Here is a 22,524-nt window from a genome sequence, read left to right as displayed (position 1 = left end):
TTTTGTGTCTTTGTTTCTGGGTCAGTTATATTATTTTATTATTTTCCTAAATTGACTGAATTTGAAGCTGCTTCTAAAAAATTCAGTTAGTAAAACTGAAAGTATTTAAAAGATTGAAAGTAAAGCTTGAAATTTTAAACTGACATTTGAGTGACTGTAATAACTGCTTCATACTCAAAATGTTTTCAGCATAATCTTTGAACATTGCAAGACTTTTGAGTTTCTGAACACATCAGGTCTGCTCTAATTTCTGTTTGATGGGAAGGATTTGAAGCTATGAATAAGAAAAATACTGCCCAAAGGGGTTGCAAGACAAATCTGAGAGGTTACAAGATGATGACAGGGATAGAAAAATATATTTATTACTTTTCTCTAATAATTTGTAATTTCTTGTGAAATACTAGATAGTTTTATCTTTTTTTCTGGCCTCTAAAAATTACCTAAATAATTCAAACAAAGCAACTTAAGTAGATTAAACCTCTTTGGCTCCACTGCTCACAACTCATAAATACATTAAATCTATGACGAGGGTCACGTGTGTGCATTGCTTAATTTTATACCAGGATACGAATACACAGTACTTTTGCCTTTTGAGATGGTCACTGTCATTAGGTTATCATAGCCAGTGGTGGAAGAAGTATTCAGATCCTTTACTTAAGTAAAAGTACCAATACCACAAAATAGTCCACTACAAGTCAAAAGGCCTGCATTCCAAACCTAAATTAAGTAAAGGTATATGTGTTTTATCAGCAAAATGTACTTAAAGTATCCAAAGTAAAAGTACTCATTGTGCAGTAAAATGTTCCCTGTCAGTGTTTTCCTATTATATCTGATGTTTTTTGATTAATATTACTGTTGCATTAAGGTGTATGTAGCATTTTACTGCTGTAGATGTTTAAGGTTGAGCTCATTTTAACAACTTTTTATAAAAAAAGTTTAACCTACAGCAAGGCATCATATTCTATAAGAACATCACGTTTATAGTGTTGCTGTCCTGTGAGATCCACATAACTCAACGTAAGTCAAGAAAAACAGCCTGTTTTCAGCTTTGTGACGATGCATTTTCCAGCTGATCCGAGGGGGTTTTAAATGGTTTATTTAGCTTAAGAAGGAGAATTTTCTCAACCCATAAAGGAACACTTATCAGAAACATTCGGAGATACTGGACAGGAAGGGAATGAAAAATGTAATCTGAAAAGTAATTAGTGACTAAAGCTGTCAGACAAATGTAGTAAAAAGTGCAATATTCCCCTCTGAGATGTAGTGGAGTAGAAGTATACGTATACAGTTGCATAAAATGGAAATGCTCAAGTAAAGTACAAGTACCTTGATTTTGTACTTAAGTACAGTACTTAGTTACATTCCACCACAGTCAGAGTCATAAAGTATTGTGGTGACTTGGTTGAGACACATGGCAGACTACACATTGGACCCTGAACAATCATAGCTCTCCACCTTTCACAACCTGTGATGTACAGAGGTGGTCTGCGACACAGCACCAACATCATTCCTCCTGTACTTTGCCATGTTTACAGTTGTGCACCAACAGAGCGCTCAGGATAAAACCTGTGTAGAAATGTAGTCTGATCTGATTAAGGTGACACAAGCCAAAGAGGTTGGGAACCACTAATATAAACAGCCAGTAACCACAAAATAACACCTCTTTCCACATTTTATTTATTTATTCATTCATTTCCTACATTTGTCACATCCTCCTTACTAATGTGATGAACACACACCGCCCAGTGTGAAACCTACAGCAGCAAAGTGCAGTGTTAACTACATAAAGCTTTAGTTCCTATTGGTGACAACTTCACAACAAAAGTCCCTGACTCCTCAAAGCTGAGCAGCAGCAGATTGATTTTGTGTGTGTATATATATACACACACACACATATTATTTTTTTAAGTACGTTCTGTCCAGACATTTTATTGTCAAGGCCCTGAAGTAACAGTTAGTGCATTAAGTGAGAGAGAGTGCATTATTAATACAACATTACAAGACTGTTATCAATCTGTTAGCAAACACACAAAACAACCTGGGCTGACTGATCCTCTGCCGCAAATAATATCTGTCATTTCATCTTAAATTAACAGAGAGAACTGCTGAAACTTGACTGATACCAACGTCTCGTATCATTCACACACTTGGACATCAGCACAGTTTTCTTTAGTGAGGAGGAGATGAAAGAAACAGTGAATTGTTTGCATCAAATATGTATTTCATATTTCTTCTCTCTCTTTTCTAAACCGTCTTGTTTGTCACCACCTCCACCTCGCGAATAGAGAAAGTAAAACAGGTCACCTGAAAAATAGACTGTACACACTATCCGTTTTCCCCTGAAGCTGAACTCATTTCCTCCGTAAAATAGCTATAAAGCATTAAATCAGCTGAAAACATGAGGACTGATTGTAAAATCTCCCATTTCCAAGATGTTTACTGACTTTTTGATGCCTCTTAAATCCTTGCAGTCAACACAGACAATCAAGTGAAACATATTTGATACTGTAACCCAACACTGAAACAAAATATCTTAGTAGTCTGACTATAAACTGTAATATGACAAATAAAAGAGCTACATTCCCACAAATGACATGACAGAAGAGTACAGATATTTACTTCAAAATAATTCTACCACCCTCTTTTTACCCCATTGAACATATTTTGCAAAATACAACTTTCTCTAACTTGACACACGCCTGTCTGCGGATCAGTCAGCGCAGTTTGCAGACGCATGGTGACATCTAAAGGGCAGGGTGTTTTTCACCGGTCCCGATGGAGCCGTGGCCTGTGTCTATTATGCGCATGCGTTGATGATGTCGACAAACTCTGGTTTCAGAGAGGCTCCGCCCACCAGGAAGCCGTCTACGTCGCCCTGAGACGCCAGCTCTCTGCAGTTAGCTCCGGTTACTGAGCCTGAAGGACAGAGAGAGAGAAAAAGGGTGATTTTGTGGGAAATTAAGCCGGACTTTGAACCAGTCAGGTCTGACGTTCTGTAGAAAACAGTTAAGTAAAAAATACACAACCATTTACATGCCATTTACTTGATGTACTCACTAAAATCTCTGTAACAGTGAACTCTGAGTTCATAAAAATGTTCATACGCTCATGTTGGTTGCCATGCAAGCAGCAGCGACTGCAGTTTGGAAGTCGTTTGCCCTGGGTTGTGCTTGTCAGGCTACAAACAGACTGCCCTGACCATGTGATTGGTGGAGCTTATCAGGGCCGTACACAGCCTGAGAGGAAGATGAAAAAATAAAAATACTGTGACCTCCTGCATGTTTTTCTGTGGGTTGACAGTGTATAATTATTTTAATTGGGGCTAAGAAAGCTTGATTGCCAATTTCAGGTTAATGTGTTATTTGCTAGAATGATATGAGTTAATGTATATAAATGCAGGAAATATTAGCCACATCGTTAGATTTGTTTTTGTTGAAGAACCCATGATTTAATCGTGTTCCTCCACCTCTAAAACCAAACCTCCACCCTTGAACAAACAGCCTGTGAGACTGTAATGCTCATTCAACACCAGAAATTAAAACTGTTGTATGAATTCTTAAAATTTTACCAGAGTAGGGCAAAGATACTGGTATGAGTGGTTGACAGGTGACTGCTAGGGGTCGCCAAGACGAAAATGTTCAAATCCTGCACACAGCGGCTTTAAAAGGTAAAACTGACCTCCGTAGATGATGCGCACAGAGTCGGCCACGTCCTCGGAGACGTTGGCTCTGAGCCACGCCCTCAGCTTCTCATGGACCTCCTGAGCCTGGGCACGCACACACACACACACACACACACACACACATTCCTGTATGACCAAAATAACCAAATTTGGAGATACAATGTTTTCAGCTGACAGCAGCTGAATGTGCAGCCTGCAGGTGTGGGTATATTGTGGGTTGTGGTGGAGAAAATACTGGCAGCCAGCTGAGTTTATACTGGTGAAACTGGATCGGCAGGATTCAGAGCTCTCAGTGGTGTCACTGGTAAGATGAAGGCAGAAACACTGAACACACCCACTGTAAACACACTGTTCTGTTACTGTACATTATAAACCACAAAAGGTTTTAGTAATAAAAAAAGAACTGCAGTGAACAGAGGAAGGAGTTAGTGTTACCTGTTCAGGTGAAGCGGTCTTGCCTGTGCCGATGGCCCACACAGGTTCATATGCCAGCACCACTTTCCCCCAGTCCTTCACGTTCTCTGGAACACAACATCCCACCATCAGTCACTTTTTATAAAACAATATTTATATTTTTATTACCAGAAAGTATTTCCTAATATTTGACATGATGATGTACCGATGCAAACACTGATACGGAGGTAAACTACCCCAAATCACTGAGCAACTCTTTCACAGAACAACAGCTGATATGATGAGGTCTTCAGTCCATTCCCTTTCTAACAGTTTCAGAGGGAAAAAAGCGTCGTGCAATAAGAGAACATTTATATCAATCAGATTATGAACCTAGAAGACAGAGCAGCGCTGCCAACATCCATCGATTCTGTTACTTGTTTTCTGTGAGCTCTCAGAAGAGAGAATCCTGCCTTAACAGAGGGCACTGACGACTGTGTCTCCAACCGTAGAGACCACTGGCCTATTTTAATTGCGTTTTAAGTCAGCATGTAGCCTACTTGAGCGCAGAAGTAGGCTAAATGAGGCAAAGATGTAACCAGGGGAAAGATCATCAATAATATCTTGAAATATCTGACTGCAGAGTGGATACAGAATATAAACCGGTAGCTGCTCTAGCAGCAGATACATGAGGACTGAAGAACTGGTCACAAAAATGAGAATATTATCGCTGTGTGTATTGTTGATGCAATCCCATTGTAATGGACAACTCGCCTCATATTTTGATCAATTTCTAATAAGTTTCAACTAAAGAAAAAACGTTATACTGCTGTATTTCACCTTCATCAGTGTGCAAATAAGAATTCTCTTCATAAAGGATAAAAAAGGAGATCCACAAGACCAACAACGTAATAATACAAAAAAGAAAAAATAATATACTGTAAGATAAATGAAAAAATTAATAAAAGGGAAAAGAAAATAATGAACAAGAAATTTTTAAAAGAAAAAGTAACAAGAGAAAAATATATAAAATAATAAAAGTAAAAGGGTAAAAACTTTCCTTTGTTTACCTGCAATGACCTGCGTCTGAGCATAGACGACTTCTTCTGTGGTGCCTGCCTCCCGCTCCTCCAGCTTCTCGCCGATGCAGGCGATCACACCCAGATCACTCTCCAGAGCGTGAGCCACCTGAGGATCAACAACACACTCAAACCTGTGCACCATGTTACAACAGGCAGGTTTCAATTCACTGAACCTCCCAATCTGACGGAGCAGGTGGAGGTAAACAAGCAGCTTTGGTGCCATTGGATATATATACATCTGCACAATGCTGCTGTGGTGTTTGTAGAGGATTTGACTTTTTAACTGCTGTTGTGCAGCTTTTGCCAAGAAATACTGTGAGTCCAGGCCAAATCAAAATGCCACTTAGAAGAGACTATTTGTAATCTAGATGTCTAAAAAACAAATTCATCCCAGTTTGCAAGAAATCATGGATTGCAAGTTTGTTACTTTTTAATCTTAAACTAGTAAATTCTGAAAAATAATGCAGGTTTGGGCTCACATCCATCCTGTGGAGGTCAGACAAAACGGTACGTTAAAGTAACGCTCGTAACTTGAGACTCAAGTTGCGAAAATGAGGACCTGCAACTCGACGTCTAACTTGAGACTGCCTGACTTTACCGTGAAGGCAAAAAGCTGAAGAGACCGAACCTCAGATTAATGCCAATGTTTGAACACTTGCAACAATTTAAACACAGTTATCCTACATAAAGAAGTAACTTATACTGTAGTTTCCCACTTCATATCCAGCAGGTATTTTCTTCCCTGCAGCAACACTGCAGGGAAGCACTACACTGCACTACTTCCTGCTTTTATTTATAAAAAAAAAAAGTTGTTTTCATTTTCCAAAGTTAATGTCATTCAACACTTTTAGATGAGTGTTTTGAGACTGAACAATGTCCACCTCCCCGCAGACTACCTCCAAACACACAAGTCAGCCAGTGAAAACATTCTGTAGCGGGACAAAGTGTCTCACCTTCTGGCCAATCAGCTCGTCACCTTCCCCAAAGACATGACGGCGCTCAGAGTGTCCCAGGATCACCCAGTCTGCCCCGCAGTCCTTTATCATGGCCGGACTGGAGGGACAGGAAACATGTTAAAGACACTGAAGATTACCTGTTCATGTGATGTACAAAATCTGAATCTGATTATTATTATTTTTTAAATGATTAATATGATGTCTTTAGGTCATTTTTGCGAATGTGAGGATTTCCTTCAAAGCCCTAAAATTTAACTCTGTTCCGATATCCTCAATGAAAAAAAGTTATTTGAATATGCATTAGCCTACAGATTGCATTATAAATAGTTCACGAGTGTATTCCTTCAGTGGGTGAGATACCTGATCTCCCCTGTAAACGCTCCCTTGGCCACCTTGTAGCAGTTCTGGGCTGCGACACCGATCCTGGGATCCAGACTGGACCGAGCAAAGTCCAGGTAGATGGAGGGAGCAGCACAGACCACCTCTGAAAATAAGGCCAAAAGTTCATCTTTGTCTGAGCTGAGACTTTCTCTTCTTCATGAACCCTTCCAGTCCCACGCAGATGCTGCTACCCCCCCAATCTACACATTAACAGTCCTCTTCCTTTACAAGCAAAAATGAGCTATCGTGCTCGGTTGTAAATCCTCCTTGCATGTTGCTTTGGCGATTCCAAAATTCTAATAAATGTGTTTTCTTTCTTTATTTACATGTAATTCACCCTAAATCTTCAATGCAACTATTCTCAGCTGTATCCTGAAAAAGAATGAAAATCAGAATCAGAAAAACTTTATTGATCCCCGAGGGAAAAAGGTTATTGTAATTAAATTTAATTGGGTTACATTATATTTTCAGGGGAGTTGCATTATTAATAGCTGCAGTGAGGCTGTAAAGTTTAGTAAAGTTTCAAAAACACTAGATGTTGTTTTTCACTCAGACTTATAAGTCTGACTACTCAATTTTAAATGATTGATTAAATGTTAAAGTTATTAATCAAACAAAACAAAGATTTTCTGGTTCCAGCTTCTCGCGTGTGATGATTGGCTGCTTTTCTCTGTTTTTTATGATTAGTAGTTGAGTAATCTTTTGGTTTTGGACAAACAAGACATCTGGAGACGTGACCTTGGCCTCTGAGATGTTGTGATAGTAGTTTTGACTACTTTCTGACATTTTGTAGACTAAAGAATTAATTGATTACTAAAACAAAGTTATTGACAGATGAATCTATAATCAAAATAATAATTGCCAGCGGTAGAATGTAACCAAGTAGATTTATTCAAATACTGTACTTTGGTATATTTTGAGGTACTTGTATTAAGTATTTCCATGTTCAATATTTTATACTTTTACGCACATGGAAATTTATATAAAGAATACAAAAACTGCAATCTTAAAAGGGACAGCTCACCCCAAAATCAGAAATACATATTTTTCCTCTTACTTATATACAGATAAAAGCAGGTTTGGTTTAAAAGCACAGTCTATTGTAATGCCCTGAATCAAACAATGTCAAAATTTTGCGTAAAAATACAAAAGTATTAGCATCAAAATTTATTTAAAGGGACAGTTCACCCCAAAATTAAAAATACATATGTTTCCTCTTACCTGTAGCGCTATTTATCCATCTAGATTGATTTGGTGTGAGTTGCCGAGTTTTGGCCGTAGAGATGTCTGCTTTTTTTAAATATATTAGAGGAATAGATGGCACTCAGCTTGTGGTGCTCAAATCGCCAAAAGAATATATTTGAAAAACTCAACAGTAATGTTTCTTTCCAGAAATCAGGACCCGGTTACTCAAGATAATCCGCAGATTTGTTGTGAGCAGTTTCATGTAGGAACTGTTTTCTTTCTACCATTAGTTCCCAACCTAGGGGTCGGGCCCCTCCAAAAGGTCACCAGATAAATCTGAGCAGTCGAGAGATGAATGATGGGAGCGGAAAGAAGAAAAAACCAAGTTCTGATACCTTCAACCCTTTTGGGCCTCAAAACGTATTTAAATGAAACCATGTGAGAAGTTAAGAAGGGAAATCAATCTTTAGTGGAACAAACAGCTCATAGACATCTGAAATGTGAAGGGGCCCCAAGACACTGGGGTCCCAAGCCCAGATAGACTGGGATTATGTAAAATCCCAGTAAATATCTGTCGGATACATGTAGTGGAGTAAAAAGTACAATATTTCCAATTGAAATGTAGTAGAAGTACAAAGCAGGGGTGGAATCAAGTACAATTTTGAGTATTTCCATTTTCTGCTACTTTATACTTTTACTCCACAACATCGTGGAGGCAAATATTGTGGCAGTGGCAGAAAATGGAAATACTCAAGAAAAGTACAAGTACCTGAAAATTATACTCAAGTACAGTACTTGAGTAAATGTAGGCCTATGTAGTTGTTACCGTCCACCACTGAGGATAAGACAGAAACGTGAGAGGCCTTTATGCGACTCATCCTGATCACGTGACTCCCAATGTCACTGTGTCATCTGAGCAGCAGCATCTCCCCTCTGTCTGTCTGACCTGATCCATTGATCCATTACTTGTATTTATCTGTAAACCCTGCAGACTGGCAGTTAATCTGCGGGCTGTTTATAAACCTGCAGACACACTAATCGGTCAGTTACCGGTCTGGTCGTGCAGGCTCGCGGTGTTCAGGGTGGTCATCAGCTCTCCCAGACTCTCCTTGTTCCCGTTCATCTTCCAGTTTCCTCCCACGAAGAACCTCCGGGGCGCCATGGCCGGCTGATGGTGGCAGATACCCGGTGAGCAGAGGTGATGGAGGTCCGGAGGATCAGTTCAGCTGCAGGGTGACTGCGGCTGCTGTGTACGTCAGGTGCTGTCGGAAATATCAAAACGCAACACCGGCCAACATTCCTCTTCTTCTTTGTTCAGAGAGTCAAACAGCTTTATGGTGCACTACCGCCACCTGTTGTTAAAATGTTGTCCTCCACGAAGGATGAACTCTCCCTCTGGACTGACAGTGACCTGTTCTGTACTGTAGTATTTCCTTCTCTGCTCTATACCTCCACTTCACCATATTTCTGAGGGAGAAAACACTTTGTACTCTACTACATTTATATGATGTAGTTACTAGTTACTTTGCAAAATTTTGCATAGAAAACACCATGGGTTAATAAATGAAACCTTCAATGGCCCCACCCAGTAAAGAAAATGTATTGTTATTATTAGGCTATTATTATTATTATGCATTTCATACTTGCATTAGGCATAAGAACCACACAGTTTTTTTAATTATGAGTCTCCACCGAACGGTTGAAATTTGCAGTAAAGCTGCACTTTTAATAATCTGCATAGGTTAGATTTGTCCCCATTAACGTGAAATAAAAGAACATTTTAACTACACATTTCATTTTATGGACAAGAGTAATGTGTAAAACCCAAGATAAAACATTTTACATGTAGCATAAACATAAAACATTTTTAAAGCTGAATAAATAGAATAAAAACTGATTAATGGTCAGATAAAAATATAATTTTTCTCTTTATTAGCGTGTGCATTGTTACAGTGACTGTGCCTGGGCCCTCTGCAGATGGAAAGCAATGGTTATTTTGGCTGGGTTTGGTCTGTTGTACCTCTGTGTGGAATTAGGCCACTGTCTTATTTGTGTTGTATGTAAATGATCTGCTGTTGAAGACTCATGCTCTGAGGAAGGCAACAGTGGTGGAAAGTACATTTACTCAAGTACTGTACTTACAGTAAGTACAATAGTGAGCTACTTGTACTTTACTTGAGTATTTCCATTTTCTGCTACTTTATACTTCTACTTCACTACAACTATTTCATAACTTTAGTTACTAGTTTCTTTGCGGATTCAGATTAATAATGCTAAAATATTACCAACAAATACATTATGATGTATTATTATAGATTAAGATGAGATTAGACTTTATTGATCCCCGGGGAGAAATTCACAAACTACCCAGCAGCAGATAATCAAAATGAGCTCCACCTTTAACAGATGCAACATTAAAGTGATGAATACATTAATGCATCAATAATTATAATCCAGTAACACAATATAAAAGTAGTCAAATGCACTACTTACTACTTACTGACTACAAACATATATAATAATCTAAAAATACTGTAATCAGCCTATAAAATATTCACCAGTGCTGAAACCCCCCAAATCCCAGAATGATGTATGTTAAATTTCTGTGTCCATGTTTTTGTTCTGTGATGTTTTTCCTTTTATTCCAGTGGACATGATGTTGCAACTAGGTATTTTGACAGAATAAAATACTAGAACAAATCTAAAAATTAAACCGTAAACATTAGTGTCCATCCTTTAGAATGACCAAGTTCACTATACAGCCACAATTTTGCACCAACATTTTTATATCCTCGCTGCTGTTGTGTGCAGGTGTGAGTCATGCTGCTGATGTGTGTTGACCTTACTAATGAAACTGCCCTCCAGACTAATTTGTCCTCCAGAGCTCAGCAGCTGCAACTGCAGGGGCAAATTTAAACTACTGTTTTCTACTTGTACATGTGTAATTCTTTCATATCATGTTCAAGATCATTCCTAGCCATTAGCACACACAAACACACAGACTCTGATGTGGTGTTAATGCAGAATTCTATGTTTATTAGAAAGATTTTCAACAAACATTTCGTCTTTTTACAGAGGAACTGCACAAGTGTAAAAGTACTACAAAATGCAGCTGAACCCAGGGGAGTAAAATAAAGTTTACAGGTCTTTACAGAGTGTTTCACAGGTCAGACCGCCACCCGGCAGCCAGTCTCACAGCCTGCCAGCCTGGCTCCACCTTTGAGTCTTCATTCGTCTGGGTTCAGACGATGGATCAGATTTTCACGGTGAGATGGGGAAACAGCAGCAGTCGTCAAAGTCTGCTGGTTGTTAGCAGGGGACCCAAGATGGCAGCTCTACCATACACATTAACTCAGGATATGTGCAGCCCCCCCAAAAAAGAAAAAAAGAAAGGACACTGTACATCAACTCTCCATCCTAATGTGTTAAACTATAAAATACAAATAAATTTACATATCAATCTTTCATCTAAATAAGTGCAGGGCTCTTTTACAGGTCAAAGACAATAAAAATAAATCTGTAATCCTATAGTCTTATTTTCAATATTCACGTGTTCTTTCTTTTTTTTATTGTCAAAAGTCTATGTGTGTAATTGACATTCTCAATTAGAGCTTATTTTCTGCTCGTTATCATTTTGAATAATGTGCTATGTTTTATGTTTTCATTTTTTCAGCGTTTAAATCGTCTCAACAACAATAAAACTCTCTTGTACATGCAGCAGGGTGCATCATGCACTGTTTACCTGGTGCCATTTATAAAACGTGACTCATTCGCAACCTCTCATATTTTGCATACATGAATAAGGAAGAAGTAGAGAGGGAGAGAGAAAGAGAGGAAGATCTGTGCTCAAGCATCTGCACCAAATATCCTCCAATCTCACTTGTCTCTAGTTTATTTTCCCCTCCTCCTCCATATCTTCACCCCTTTCCTCCCCCTTTCCTCCTTTTCCTCTCCTTCTCCTCTCCCAGTGTTTTCCTCCGCCGGGACACTTCAGTTCCACAGTTTGAGGAAGCTGTCCCAGGATCCTGTGCAGACGCCCATACCGTCACTGGGGACACCGGTGCAGCTCACCCTGTTGTCATGACCAGACAGCACACCTAGAGGAGGAGAGGAGAGGAGAGGGTATGGAAAAGGAATGAAAGGAAAGAAAGGAGGGAAGAGGAGACAGTATGCAAAAGAAAGGAATGTAAGTAAAGGAAAAGGAAAGAGGAGAGAAAAGGAAACAGACAAGAGGAAACAAATGGAAAAGGAAAAGAAACAAAAGGAAAAAAGAAGAGGGAAGGAGGGGAAAGAAAGGAAAGGAGAGACTTTTATTCACCCAAACACATTCCCACTGAGTCTGAGCTTGCACATTTGAAACTTAGCTTACCTCATTTTTGTTTAACTAACATGTTATCATCTTACATTTTTTGTGTGCATCATAACGTGTTAATGAAGCAATGTAAATAGATTAAAAATCCCTCTGTTAAAAGAATGAACCAGCTGTTTTTGTTGGAAGAATACATCCTTTTGAATTTGTAATTATGCAGTTAGCATACAGTGCAGTAGTGCCACCTACCTGTTGCAAATATAATTGTGGCCTATTGTTTATTATTATTATTATTGTTTTTTTTTTACTTTTTATCAAAACATTAAATGAAAGCATAGTTTATAAAGTCAATTCTATTAAGCCTTTGAGATTTCAAAAGTTGAATTACAAGTTGAATTCATTTCATTTCATTATTGATGCTTATTTAAGTGATTACATGGTTAGACTTGAAAAAAAAGATTTTGGAAACTTGGCTTCTTTTCTTGTGTTTATGTTTGTCTCTCCCCTTCCTGAAACTAACATTAACCTCCACTCTGAAACCTCTACATGCCATTTATCACTCTGAAATTTTGATTTATAACTGGTGACTGTTCACATCAGTCCTGTTAGTTCTTTGGAAAACATTAAAAGATGTCATTCATCTTCAAATGCTGAATACATAAACGCAACTCACCAACTTTCTCTCCCTTCAGTGAGTCCCAGATGTGGCAGTTGAAGTCGTCGTAGCCGGCAAAGATAAGGCGGCCTGAGCTGGAGAGAGCCAAAGACGTGACGCCGGCGTTCAGGCTGGTGTCCTGGTAGCCAATCACCTCCTGGTCGGAGCGCAGGTCATACATCTTGCAGCTGCAGTCGTCGGAGCCTGTGATGATGGCATTCCCGCCGGGGAAGAACTGAAGTTGGGAGAGGAGAAGAAAAGGACAGTTTTTGTTTATATGTACTGTGTGTGTGGTGAGGATTTAAATAAAGGACTCAGCAGAGGAAATACATCTGTTATGGCATTGTTTCACTCCATATCGCACATTTTCTTTCTTTTCTGAAACTTTTGTTATCCTGGAAAGTTTTGCTAAGAGCAATGCCCTAATTGAACTCACACAGTTACACACATTCACACCTGGAAGTGGCCAATCAGCTGCTCCAATTGAGCAGTTGGGGATTAAGTGCCTTGCTCAAGAGCATCTCAGCTGTGGTAATGATGGAAATGCTGCTGTTTCACTCCCCCTCCCCCAGATGTATCCTGCCTGGGGATCAAACCAGCAGCCTTCCACTCACACATTTTTCTAACCTTTCTAAATTTCGGCAGGCAAACAGTAAAGCTTTTCTTAATTTCTTAAGATATGAAAACTTTAACTGTCTAATTAACAATTTATAGCCATTGCTGTTCAAAACTCAATCCTCACTAGCCACCGTATACTGACCCACAGCCAATCAACTCAAAGCAAAACAAAGGCTGCTCTACACAAAATGAGAGCATCAGTAGAAATGAATTGCTAGTAATTCCATATTAACGCTACCTATCAAAACCCAAAAGCTGGTTAGTTACAGGCACAAGTTCTAATTATGTTAGAGGGTCAGTCATCCCAGCTCCCTGCTCGTCCAAAACCCAGTGCTAAAATTCAGTTAACATCCACAGAAGCAATGATAGAAACTGATAAAAAGAATAATATGCTTGTACTTCTAGAGATGGTAAAGAATTTGGGCTTGTCTGATCAAAACACACAAGTATAACAAATGTGGTCTTCAAATCCTCTCCCAGCTTTGACAAAAAGTTATAAAGGTTATGTTATTTCCTGTGTGTGTGTGATGCTTAGTGGGATCCTCACAGAGATGGCGTTGATGTCGCTGGTATGTCCAGAGAAGGTCTGCTTGCAGGCCCCTTCCCTCAGGTCCCACAGCTTGGCCAGAGAGTCACAGGCTCCAGAGATGAAGGTGTTCATGTCGGGGGAGAGAGCCAGCGACATGCAGTCTCCAATGTGGTTGGTGAAGATGATCTTCTGCTTGCCAGTCTCCAGGTCCCACAGACAGCTGGAGAGGAGAGGTTAGGAAGAGCGTTATAGACGAAGGAGTGCAAGGAAAAGAAAGAATGAAAGGATCCTGTCTTATTGTCCTGGGCTCTGTTTGGATCGGGTCTCTTTTTTGTGAAAATTAATTCATAAATGCTAGTTTTGGGTAGGTTTTTCCTCAAGTCCATTTTGTATCTGGTCCAAAATGTAAGATCTGTGAAAACCTCTACCTCTAGGCTAATTTACTGTGACAAGCAAGCAAATCATGGTTTCATAGTTTCAATGAAATCTGGTGAGGATTTTTTCCCCCCGACCAGATAAGTGAAGTAATCTAAACAAATGGTGTATGATTTTGTGTTTTATGCATTTCAGTGTCATGTTTAGTGACAAGAAAAGGGTCATAAACAAAAGTGATTGCTAAAAACAATTAAAATTTAACATCCATGGACTGACATTTTTACACATTAGACATTTTGCAGATGTTTCCAGTGGCATTGTAGTCAGTTTTGCTAACCATGCATTGTAACTGAAGGCAAAATGATCAATGATAAACTCACCAGGTGGTGTCACCGGAGGCTGTCAAGATCTCAGTGTCGCTAAGGAAACGGCAGCAAGACAGGTATCCTGGGTGGGACAGGGGGAAATAGTTTTGTCAATGTCTCAGTCTGACCATACATCACTTCATTTCTTTTCATGCTTATATGTGATATAAACTTCATTTTAATGTTTCCCTGAGTACATTTTCAGCCATTTAGGTAGGCAAAATGGTGCTGGTGAGTGTCATCCTCACCTGTGTGTGCATCCAGCTCCCTGAGGGTCTTGGGGCTGGCAGCCTTGATGTTGTACACTGTGCACATGTTATCCAGACCACCGCTGGCCACCAGGTTACCAGAGGGGGCGAAGGCGACACTCATCACCCAAGCTGACTTTAGTGGGACAGCAACCAACTGGCAAGCGAAAATTTCGTTTAGTTGATTAAAAACTTCCTTCACATATTGTATAACCTGTTTGAAACCAGTGTTTGTAGGCTGTAGATACTGGTCGGTGATATCTATAAAACTGAACTTCTTGCTGCCAAAATTTAAAATCAGTCAATCTTCCAAACCATGATTTAATTCCTTACACAGTGGAAACGGAACTTGTGCAACAGTAGTAAGATGTCAGTATGTCTCCGCACCAACACCATAAACTCTGCATATAAGACCTTTGTAATACAGACGTAACATAAGGTATGTGAATCTTACCTTGTTCCCTGTGAAGGTGTCCCAGATGAGAAGCTTGCCATCCTGTGATGCACTGACCATTTGCCTGCGAGAGAGATGACAAAGTCACTGTGTTTGAAGATGACTCAAATCTTCATTATTTTTTAAAATAGAGACTAAAGAAAAAACATGTTAATGCAGTAACCCCAGTGATATTGAAGATGCGACTTCACACAGATCAGAACGCTGTGGGTGAGATGCCTGAGAGCAGTGTCTCAGGTGTTGTCTCAGCATTAGTGATTCAATCATCATTCAGTCACTGTTGCCTGTTTCAGCAGTACTGCTCATCATCATCATCATCATAGTGCTCATGATGATCAAAGTTCATTAAAGTCTCACCAATTAACTATATCTTGTATGTCTTATGTAAATGCGCTATACAAATAAACTTGCCTTGCCTATTCTAGAGACTGGTTGTAATAAAATATCCTATAGCAGTAATCGAATATCTGAAAGATGTTTCAGAAATATAGTATACGACTAGATACCTGTTTTATACTCTAACTTCATCTTTGCTGAGTATATTGGATTTTAAGCTCCACAAATTTTGTTGGAGACAAACCTGAATGAATAAATACAGAGTAGCCAAACTAGATTATCCACATTTAAGTGTTGCTTAGCTGAGCTTCCACATTTAAACTAGTACCCATTCTAGTCTGTGGCTATCTAGGCTAGTTAGCTAGCCCATTAGCTTGACCTTCCAACAACCTGAATGCCATTGTAAAAAAAAACAACAAGAAATTAAAATGTTTTTACAAATCTTCTTTCTTTGTTTAATTCTCTCTGCGAGGTAGCGAAAATGCACACAGATAACTGGCTCATGTCTACGGGGCACCTGAACTGTCAAAGCTGAAGCAAATTCTTACAAGAAACTGCAGCAAGACAGAAAACTATTAATTAACCAAAACCTCTCTGGCACCTTCATTTGATGTTTCACCTAACCATTATAATTTCTGCCTCAGAGAAATATTGTATAATAGGCCTTTTGACATGTCACAGCAGGAAATGATGTTTTAATTCCATTTAGCTGCTTCAGTCTCAGGGTCCTCGTATTGTGCTTGCTGGCTCACTGTCACACTGTCATGCTTTACTGGGACACTTGAACAGAACAGAGCCATTGATAATGTTATAAGCAATGTCTGTGCTCTTTTCTACTAGGACAAGTCAAAATGTCTACTAAAATATGGAAAAAAAGGTCTATTAAAACTATGATGTGCAGTGATGGATAGATCATCCTCACCTGGAGTCAGCTGACCAGTGCATGGCATAGATTTTAGCCAGGTGACCCTTGAGTGTCTTCCTGAGCTTCAGCTGGACTCGGCCCACTGCAGACGCGTTCGCTGCTGCAGCTGACATGCTGCTGTCATTCACAGCCTTGCGAGCCGCCTGGTGGACACACAGGGAATTACATGTTGGGGAGAAAAAAGAAAAGAACAAGGAAGGTAAGCTCCACTTAATGGGTTAGGCCTCCAAATTTCCTGCAGTTTAAAGTTGAGTGAATTATTTTTATGTTATACAGGCGCAATCATCTTTTCACCTGTGTTCAGGTGACGCTAGAAAACAACTTAACAGATTTGTAGGTGCTGGTGTAAGTCATTTAAGGGTGTGAGGAAAAGTGGTACTGCTAGTGGAAGTGATAGCAGCAGCACGCTACTAGTACTACTAATAGTGACCCAGTACTATTTTTTAGTAATAGCACATAGTAACAGTAGGCTACTGGTAGTGGTGGTGGTCAGCAACAGTAGGTAGTAATAGTACTAGTGGTAGTAGTAATGGTGTTAGCCAACAAAATGAAGTTTATTTTACCTATTGTTACTGTTCAATGAACATTTCCAGTTTTGCTTACTGAATTTCTCAAGTAAACTGAAAAAAGTGTCTTTATGGTTTGAGAAAGTTCTCCTACTTCTTAAGCTAAGTAAACCCTTTTAAAACCCATTGGATTGTCTGAAAATTCATTGTTACAAAGGTGAAAACAGGGCTATTTTTTGATATACATGGTTTTCACAGGACAGCAGCGTTATTTTGTGTAATCAGGCCTCGTGATGCTTCCACAGATTTTAATAACCTTCAACAGGAAGTACTGCATGTTTCAGCTGCAGGAGGTGCTCACCTCAATCTGTGCACGGAGGCCATCACACTCCTTTTTCAGTGCATCCATTTCAGCTTTCTCAGCTGCCATGGCGACGGTTGCTCGGGGAGGTTACTGACGGAAAACGAAACTGTCACTGTGAAACAGGAAAGAGGGGAAAAAGGGAGGGTGGGAATAAAGAGGAAAAAGACAAAAGAATTAGTTCACTCTTGATCTTGCGGAGCAGTATGACAAAAAAAATGTTAACTAAAGTTTTGTTGTGTATGGATCGGAGTTATTTACATATACAGCATATTAGGCAAATTGTAAGAACATCTGTTTTTGTTCTTGCACCATGTTAATTATGTAAAGTATCGACAAGTCAGCACAACCATTCTTGAAGGAATTTACCGCCTTTGGTGAATAATTTGGTTCCAGTTTGCTGTCAAAATTCTTGTGTTACAGGTTTGATCCTGCAGTACATTACAGCACAGTACAGGTACACAATCTGTGTGCATCTCTGCATCTCTCAGTGACCCTGATACCTTGATCTGGAACACTTGGGTTACACCATCAAGTCTAGAGCAAAGATTAGACACATACCTGACAGGTTTAATCCCTCCCTAAACCAAAGTTATAATACTGTTAGCTCTCATACTGGTCCAGCTATGATGTAGTGTGACGGAAGGTAGAAATGAGGAAGAAAAAGGAATAAAGACATGGGGAGGGGAATATACTGTACATGGTAGGAACGAAAGAAGGAAAAAGAAAGTCTGAAAGGAAAGATTGCAAGAGAATGAGAAGGAAAGAACACATTTTATGAAGGAAAGAAGCACAGGAGGAAGAGAGCTAATGGAGAGAGGGAAAGAAGGAAAGGAGAGAGGTATGAAGAAGTTAGGAAGGAAGGAAGCAAGTGAAGACTTTTCTCAAGGTTTAAAAATAATAATAAACTTAATACATGCAGCATGTAATGTAAAAGCAATCCCTGGACTGTATCTGTACACTTCTGAATGACGCAGCTGAGATTTTAATATAATAAAAGTTGAGATCAATCAATAATCACTACGAAATCCAAATAACAAATCTTCTCTTTAATTTTTATTAACTGGCTCTGGCATTACACTTTAAGTTCTTTAATTCAATGTGTTGCATCATTTCTTCTTAAGGAATTTATGACCAGCTCATCATTTGGTGGTGCTTTTGGATTAGTTTCTCATTTGAAGAGAAACACCAGTTCTCTAAAACATCATTTTTCAGAATAAATTCAATTTTGACGATCAGTTTTGGTTACCTATTTATTAACTACCATTAACTTAAGGTCAACTCCTTGATGGGCTCTTTAGCTTGGACCCAGAGCAATGTACACGGACTTTATGGAATAAAATAAGCTTAACAACATCACAGCCACAGTTCACTGCGTGTGCCTAATAGTCTGTAATAGGATACTGATGTCTGACTAATTTAACACCAACTTCCTTCGAGCATGACTCTGCTTATCGCCAAGCAAACTCTTTCAAAGCTAAAATCCTGCACTTCCCCAAAGGAGGAAAATATAATTGTTAATGCTAAATAAGAACATTCCAAGAGTATAATTTCATACTCTTAAAAAAAAGTGACAGCATGATATTTAGACAAAAAAGACACTTTAAAAGGTCATAGGCAATGCATGGTTGACAAAATGCAAGACTGATTTCTGTATTTTACAGAGGATGAACAGGGAAAGGTTTATATACTGCTAATTTGCAGCAGCAAATATGTGACGCAACACTGCAGTTTGTGGGGAAACAAGTCAGACAGGAAAAATAAAAACTTTTGGGAAGATGAAACGATTAGAAAATTAACCATCAATTAATTGCTTAAGTCATTTATAAAGCAAAAATGCCAAGCATTCCCTGGTTCCAGCTTCTCAAATGTGAGGATTTGCAGCTTTTCTTTGTTTTATATCACTGCAAAGTTGATATATTTAAGTTTTAAAATGTTCAGTGGGAAAAACATGCAATTTGCCAATGTCACCATGGCAAATTGTGATGGGCATTTTCTATTATGTTCTGACATTTCATAGACTGAATACTTATTTGCTTAATGTAAAAATGTATCAAAATCAAAAATGGAAAGCTGCAGCCCTACATATATGTCTTGCACGATGAGGTCAAAAGATCAATTTAACAGAAGACGTGAAGGTTTAGGACGTGACCTACATGCAGCACAGGTTACAGCTTGAACCTGTGACAGGATGCAGGATGGAGGATATGGGGGGGCAATGGTGGCGGTGGAGGTGCTACACAGCTTTAAATCCCGGGCAGGAGATCTTAAGGGAAGCTTTACTGGTCAAATCTCCTGTCATCCGATTACTCTTTACCTTGGGATCAGAGAGAGAGGAAGGGAGGGTGATGTGGATGTGGGAGATGTGGAGGGTCTGTTGTAGTCAAACATCAGCAGCTCCTCCTCTACTGTCCTGTTCTCTCATTTGACGGAAATTATGGTGCTTTTGTGCTCCAAAACATAAATGTATCAACTCATTAGTTAAAATTATCAGCTAAAGTCAAGGAAAGTTTTTGTCCCGGAAAGAGACAAAACCTTGTAATAGCAAGTACCAAACTTGCGGCAGGAAATCTGCAGACAAAGTGAGCTGGATGAGTTGGGCCTTGTGTGATAGATCAGGCTGCAGCTTACTGCTGCCACACCTGAGGCACCAATCCTCTTTAGCAGCGTCCTACAATCCAAAGATTACCTTCAAAGGGTTTAAGGAATCATTACATTGGATGCGATCTTACACAGGACTGATACATTATTCTATTATTCGCAAGAACTCTATTCTTCAAGATGCCTTTAAAAATATTAGGAGCCTGTAGAGTGGAGTAGCCTGCACAAAATGGCTGCTGAATTTCATAAAACAACTCACAAGTGAATATTAAAGGAAAGCTCATGCTTCTTCAAAATCACTGCAAATGCACAAACTGCAGCTGCAGCTACATTTCATGGTTTGCAGGCGGCCATGTGCAGAAAATCCTTAATAATATACAAGCAATTTCCTATGTTGCACACTGAAGCAAAAATCCACTTCCTGTTTTCCAAATCTCACAAAAGCTAAAATCCACTTCCTTTCTTTAAACTCCCCCAAAGCAAGATGATGCAGCTTCACAGCATTTCGCCGCAGCTCCAAAGTTCTCCAACTGCAGAGGAAGCAACTGAAGAGAGTGCAACTACAGAAGCATAAAAGAAGAAACTCACCTTTTTCACACAACGTGGTTCCTTCTCCTCTTCTGCACCTGTGCAGCTCCTGGTCCCAGACACCTCTGGCTCTGCGTTCCCCTTTGAGCTTTTTTAGATTCCACAATCCCAGGGTGCACAACCTGCTCGCTGGCTCCTTGGATGCTCTCCCCCGGCAGACTGCTAGCAGTTTACTTGTGAGAAACTCTCTCTTTCTCTCTCCCTTCCTCAACAGGGAAGAACAGATGAGGATTGGAGGGGATGAAGGAGATAAGGGATGAAGGGATAAAGCTCAAAGATGGAAATAGAGAGGGAAGGAGAGGGAGAGAAAGAGACTGGGAGAGGGAGCATGGCGAGAGGAGGTAGGTAAACTGATTGGAGGGAAAAATCAGGTTATGAGGTCAATAGACAAGAGCAGGTGGATAAATGAAAGAACAAGGGAGGAAGAGAAAGGGAACAGGTGGATATGAAATGTAAGAATATGAGAGAAGAGAGAAAAGATTGTGGAGGGTTACAAAGAAATTATACCTGTTGCACAAAAATCAGGCATGCACATAATTAAATATGAAAGACTATGCTGTAGCTTTGTGCCAGTTTTAATGAGTTGCAGGTGCAATGAAAGCAAACCAAAGGCCGGAACAAAGTAAAAATGCAAAATGAGCCTCATTCCAACAACTTTTAAACCTTTTAAGGGAGCATATTAAATCATTTGCAACCTCTTATTCACAAATTTGAGACATTTCTGGTTTGATTATCAGAATACAGGTATGTTACAGTGTCTTATGATAACAGAGAGGTGACATTGTACTCCAACTCATTGCAGTGCATGTTTTTTGTCAGGATGCGGGAGAGGGGATGGATAGTGTGGGGCGGAGGTTGACAGGGGTGAATTGGTTTGTCAGAGCTAATGAGCTGAGCCCGGTTAATCAGGGTCTAATGGGATATCCGGGGATGGCCAATCTCATTAGGGAATTAGAGCAGGTCAGGCAAAATGTGCGTCACACCTGACACACAGCGAAAGCAGGGACGAAAAGTGGATCAAGAGGCAAACGCAGAGTTTTGCCTCAAAAGGAGATGAGAAAGGTTTGAAACATGTAGCAGCTGCTCTTTTAAATAACAGTTCAAAATGAAAGAGATAGTGGTCCCCCGTAAAGAATAGGTTAACAAATGTTTTAACTTTTACAGACCAAATCATCTGCACTTTGGAAATAATGTCTTCTCAGACGTAGAGAAACAGTCAGAAACGCAGGAGGTCAGATATATTTGGATGCTGACAGTGAGACAGGACAGGAGGGAGGTTTCGGGTCGAGCCATGACAGGAAGGAGAGCAGGTATTGGTGTTCAATGAGAGATGATCTAGTTTGGTCCGCCCCCTTGACATCCAGATTACAGGATGTCAAGGGGGCGGACCAAACTAGTTTGAGATGAGATTTAAATTTTTTTTTCTTCTAGGAAAGGTCTGTGGCCGAGAACTCCACATGGGCAATAATCTGGTGTAATGGGATATTAATTACATCTCCAGAGGTTAGTATTGAAGTCCTTGCCATTTTAACAGAGTCACCGAGAGCAGATTCGCATGTTGTCTTCGGAACAAGTAGCTCCAACAGGAGTAGCGACAGCAGTAAACTCTTCGTGTCAAATGAAGAGCTGACTCTTCAAACTGTAAAAATAAAAAGCAAATCTTTCTGTAATGTTTGTCAGCATGACTGAACAGTTTTTAGATTAATGTAATATCTTAAGTTTATGAACTTGTTTTCTTCGCAACTTACGAGATGCCTTTGAGCAGCTAATCAACTTCAGTTCAGTTAACTCATTTTTAAGCAGCAGGGAAACTTACGTTTTTAAGTTGAACCAGCTTTAAAACATTTTACAGTGCACTGACCAAAGGAACATTTCATTTACTCAAACTCTTGAGTTCAAATGTTGATTTCTGTGAGTTCTTGAAAGATTGGCAGGGGGTCGAGGAGCAAAGAAAAGGCTGAATCTTGTACTTTAA

General features: G+C 39.5%; 2 protein-coding genes across 2 annotated transcripts; both read right to left on the bottom strand.

Annotated features, from left to right (window-relative positions):
- Nucleotides 1–1,659: 1,659 nt before the first annotated feature.
- Nucleotides 1,660–8,991, bottom strand: LOC122864717 (triosephosphate isomerase). Its single transcript, XM_044172328.1, has 7 exons — nt 8,730–8,991; nt 6,474–6,597; nt 6,111–6,210; nt 5,146–5,263; nt 4,118–4,203; nt 3,679–3,766; nt 1,660–2,916 (listed from the first exon to the last, which is right to left on the bottom strand). Exons 1-7 carry the CDS (start codon nt 8,839–8,841, stop codon nt 2,798–2,800), a joined length of 747 nt encoding a protein of 248 aa, XP_044028263.1. The 5' UTR covers nt 8,842–8,991; the 3' UTR covers nt 1,660–2,797.
- A 1,698-nt stretch (nt 8,992–10,689) lies between these two features.
- gnb3b (guanine nucleotide binding protein (G protein), beta polypeptide 3b) lies at nt 10,690–20,772 on the bottom strand. The gene is made up of 9 exons (XM_044172489.1): nt 20,550–20,772; nt 17,361–17,475; nt 16,491–16,636; nt 15,233–15,296; nt 14,779–14,935; nt 14,546–14,612; nt 13,809–14,010; nt 12,662–12,878; nt 10,690–11,776 (listed from the first exon to the last, which is right to left on the bottom strand). Exons 2-9 carry the CDS (start codon nt 17,427–17,429, stop codon nt 11,670–11,672), a joined length of 1,029 nt encoding a protein of 342 aa, XP_044028424.1. The 5' UTR covers nt 17,430–17,475; nt 20,550–20,772; the 3' UTR covers nt 10,690–11,669.
- Nucleotides 20,773–22,524: the final 1,752 nt, after the last annotated feature.

The sequence above is a fragment of the Siniperca chuatsi genome, linkage group LG17 (assembly GCF_020085105.1).
Source record: "Siniperca chuatsi isolate FFG_IHB_CAS linkage group LG17, ASM2008510v1, whole genome shotgun sequence".
Lineage (NCBI taxonomy): Eukaryota > Metazoa > Chordata > Actinopteri > Centrarchiformes > Sinipercidae > Siniperca > Siniperca chuatsi.
Note: the sequence above shows the minus strand (reverse complement) of the source record. Positions and strands in the feature narration are given on the sequence as shown.

Bases quoted from the DNA above. Each gene is read 5' to 3' on its own strand.
- gnb3b (XM_044172489.1), bottom strand. From the start codon at position 17,429: ATGGCAGCTGAGAAAGCTGAAATGGATGCACTGAAAAAGGAGTGTGAT. The intron at 12,879-13,808 runs GTGAGGATCCCA...TCCCAACTTCAG, and splicing joins GCGACATCAACGCCATCTCT to TTCTTCCCCGGCGGGAATGC. The intron at 11,777-12,661 runs GTGAGTTGCGTT...CTCCTCCTCTAG, and splicing joins ACTGAAGGGAGAGAAAGTTG to GTGTGCTGTCTGGTCATGAC.
- LOC122864717 (XM_044172328.1), bottom strand. From the start codon at position 8,841: ATGGCGCCCCGGAGGTTCTTCGTGGGAGGAAACTGGAAGATGAACGGG. The intron at 6,598-8,729 runs GTAACTGACCGA...CCTTATTTTCAG, and splicing joins GAGCCTGCACGACCAGACCG to AGGTGGTCTGTGCTGCTCCC. The intron at 4,204-5,145 runs GTAAACAAAGGA...GTTGTGTTCCAG, and splicing joins TCAGACGCAGGTCATTGCAG to AGAACGTGAAGGACTGGGGG.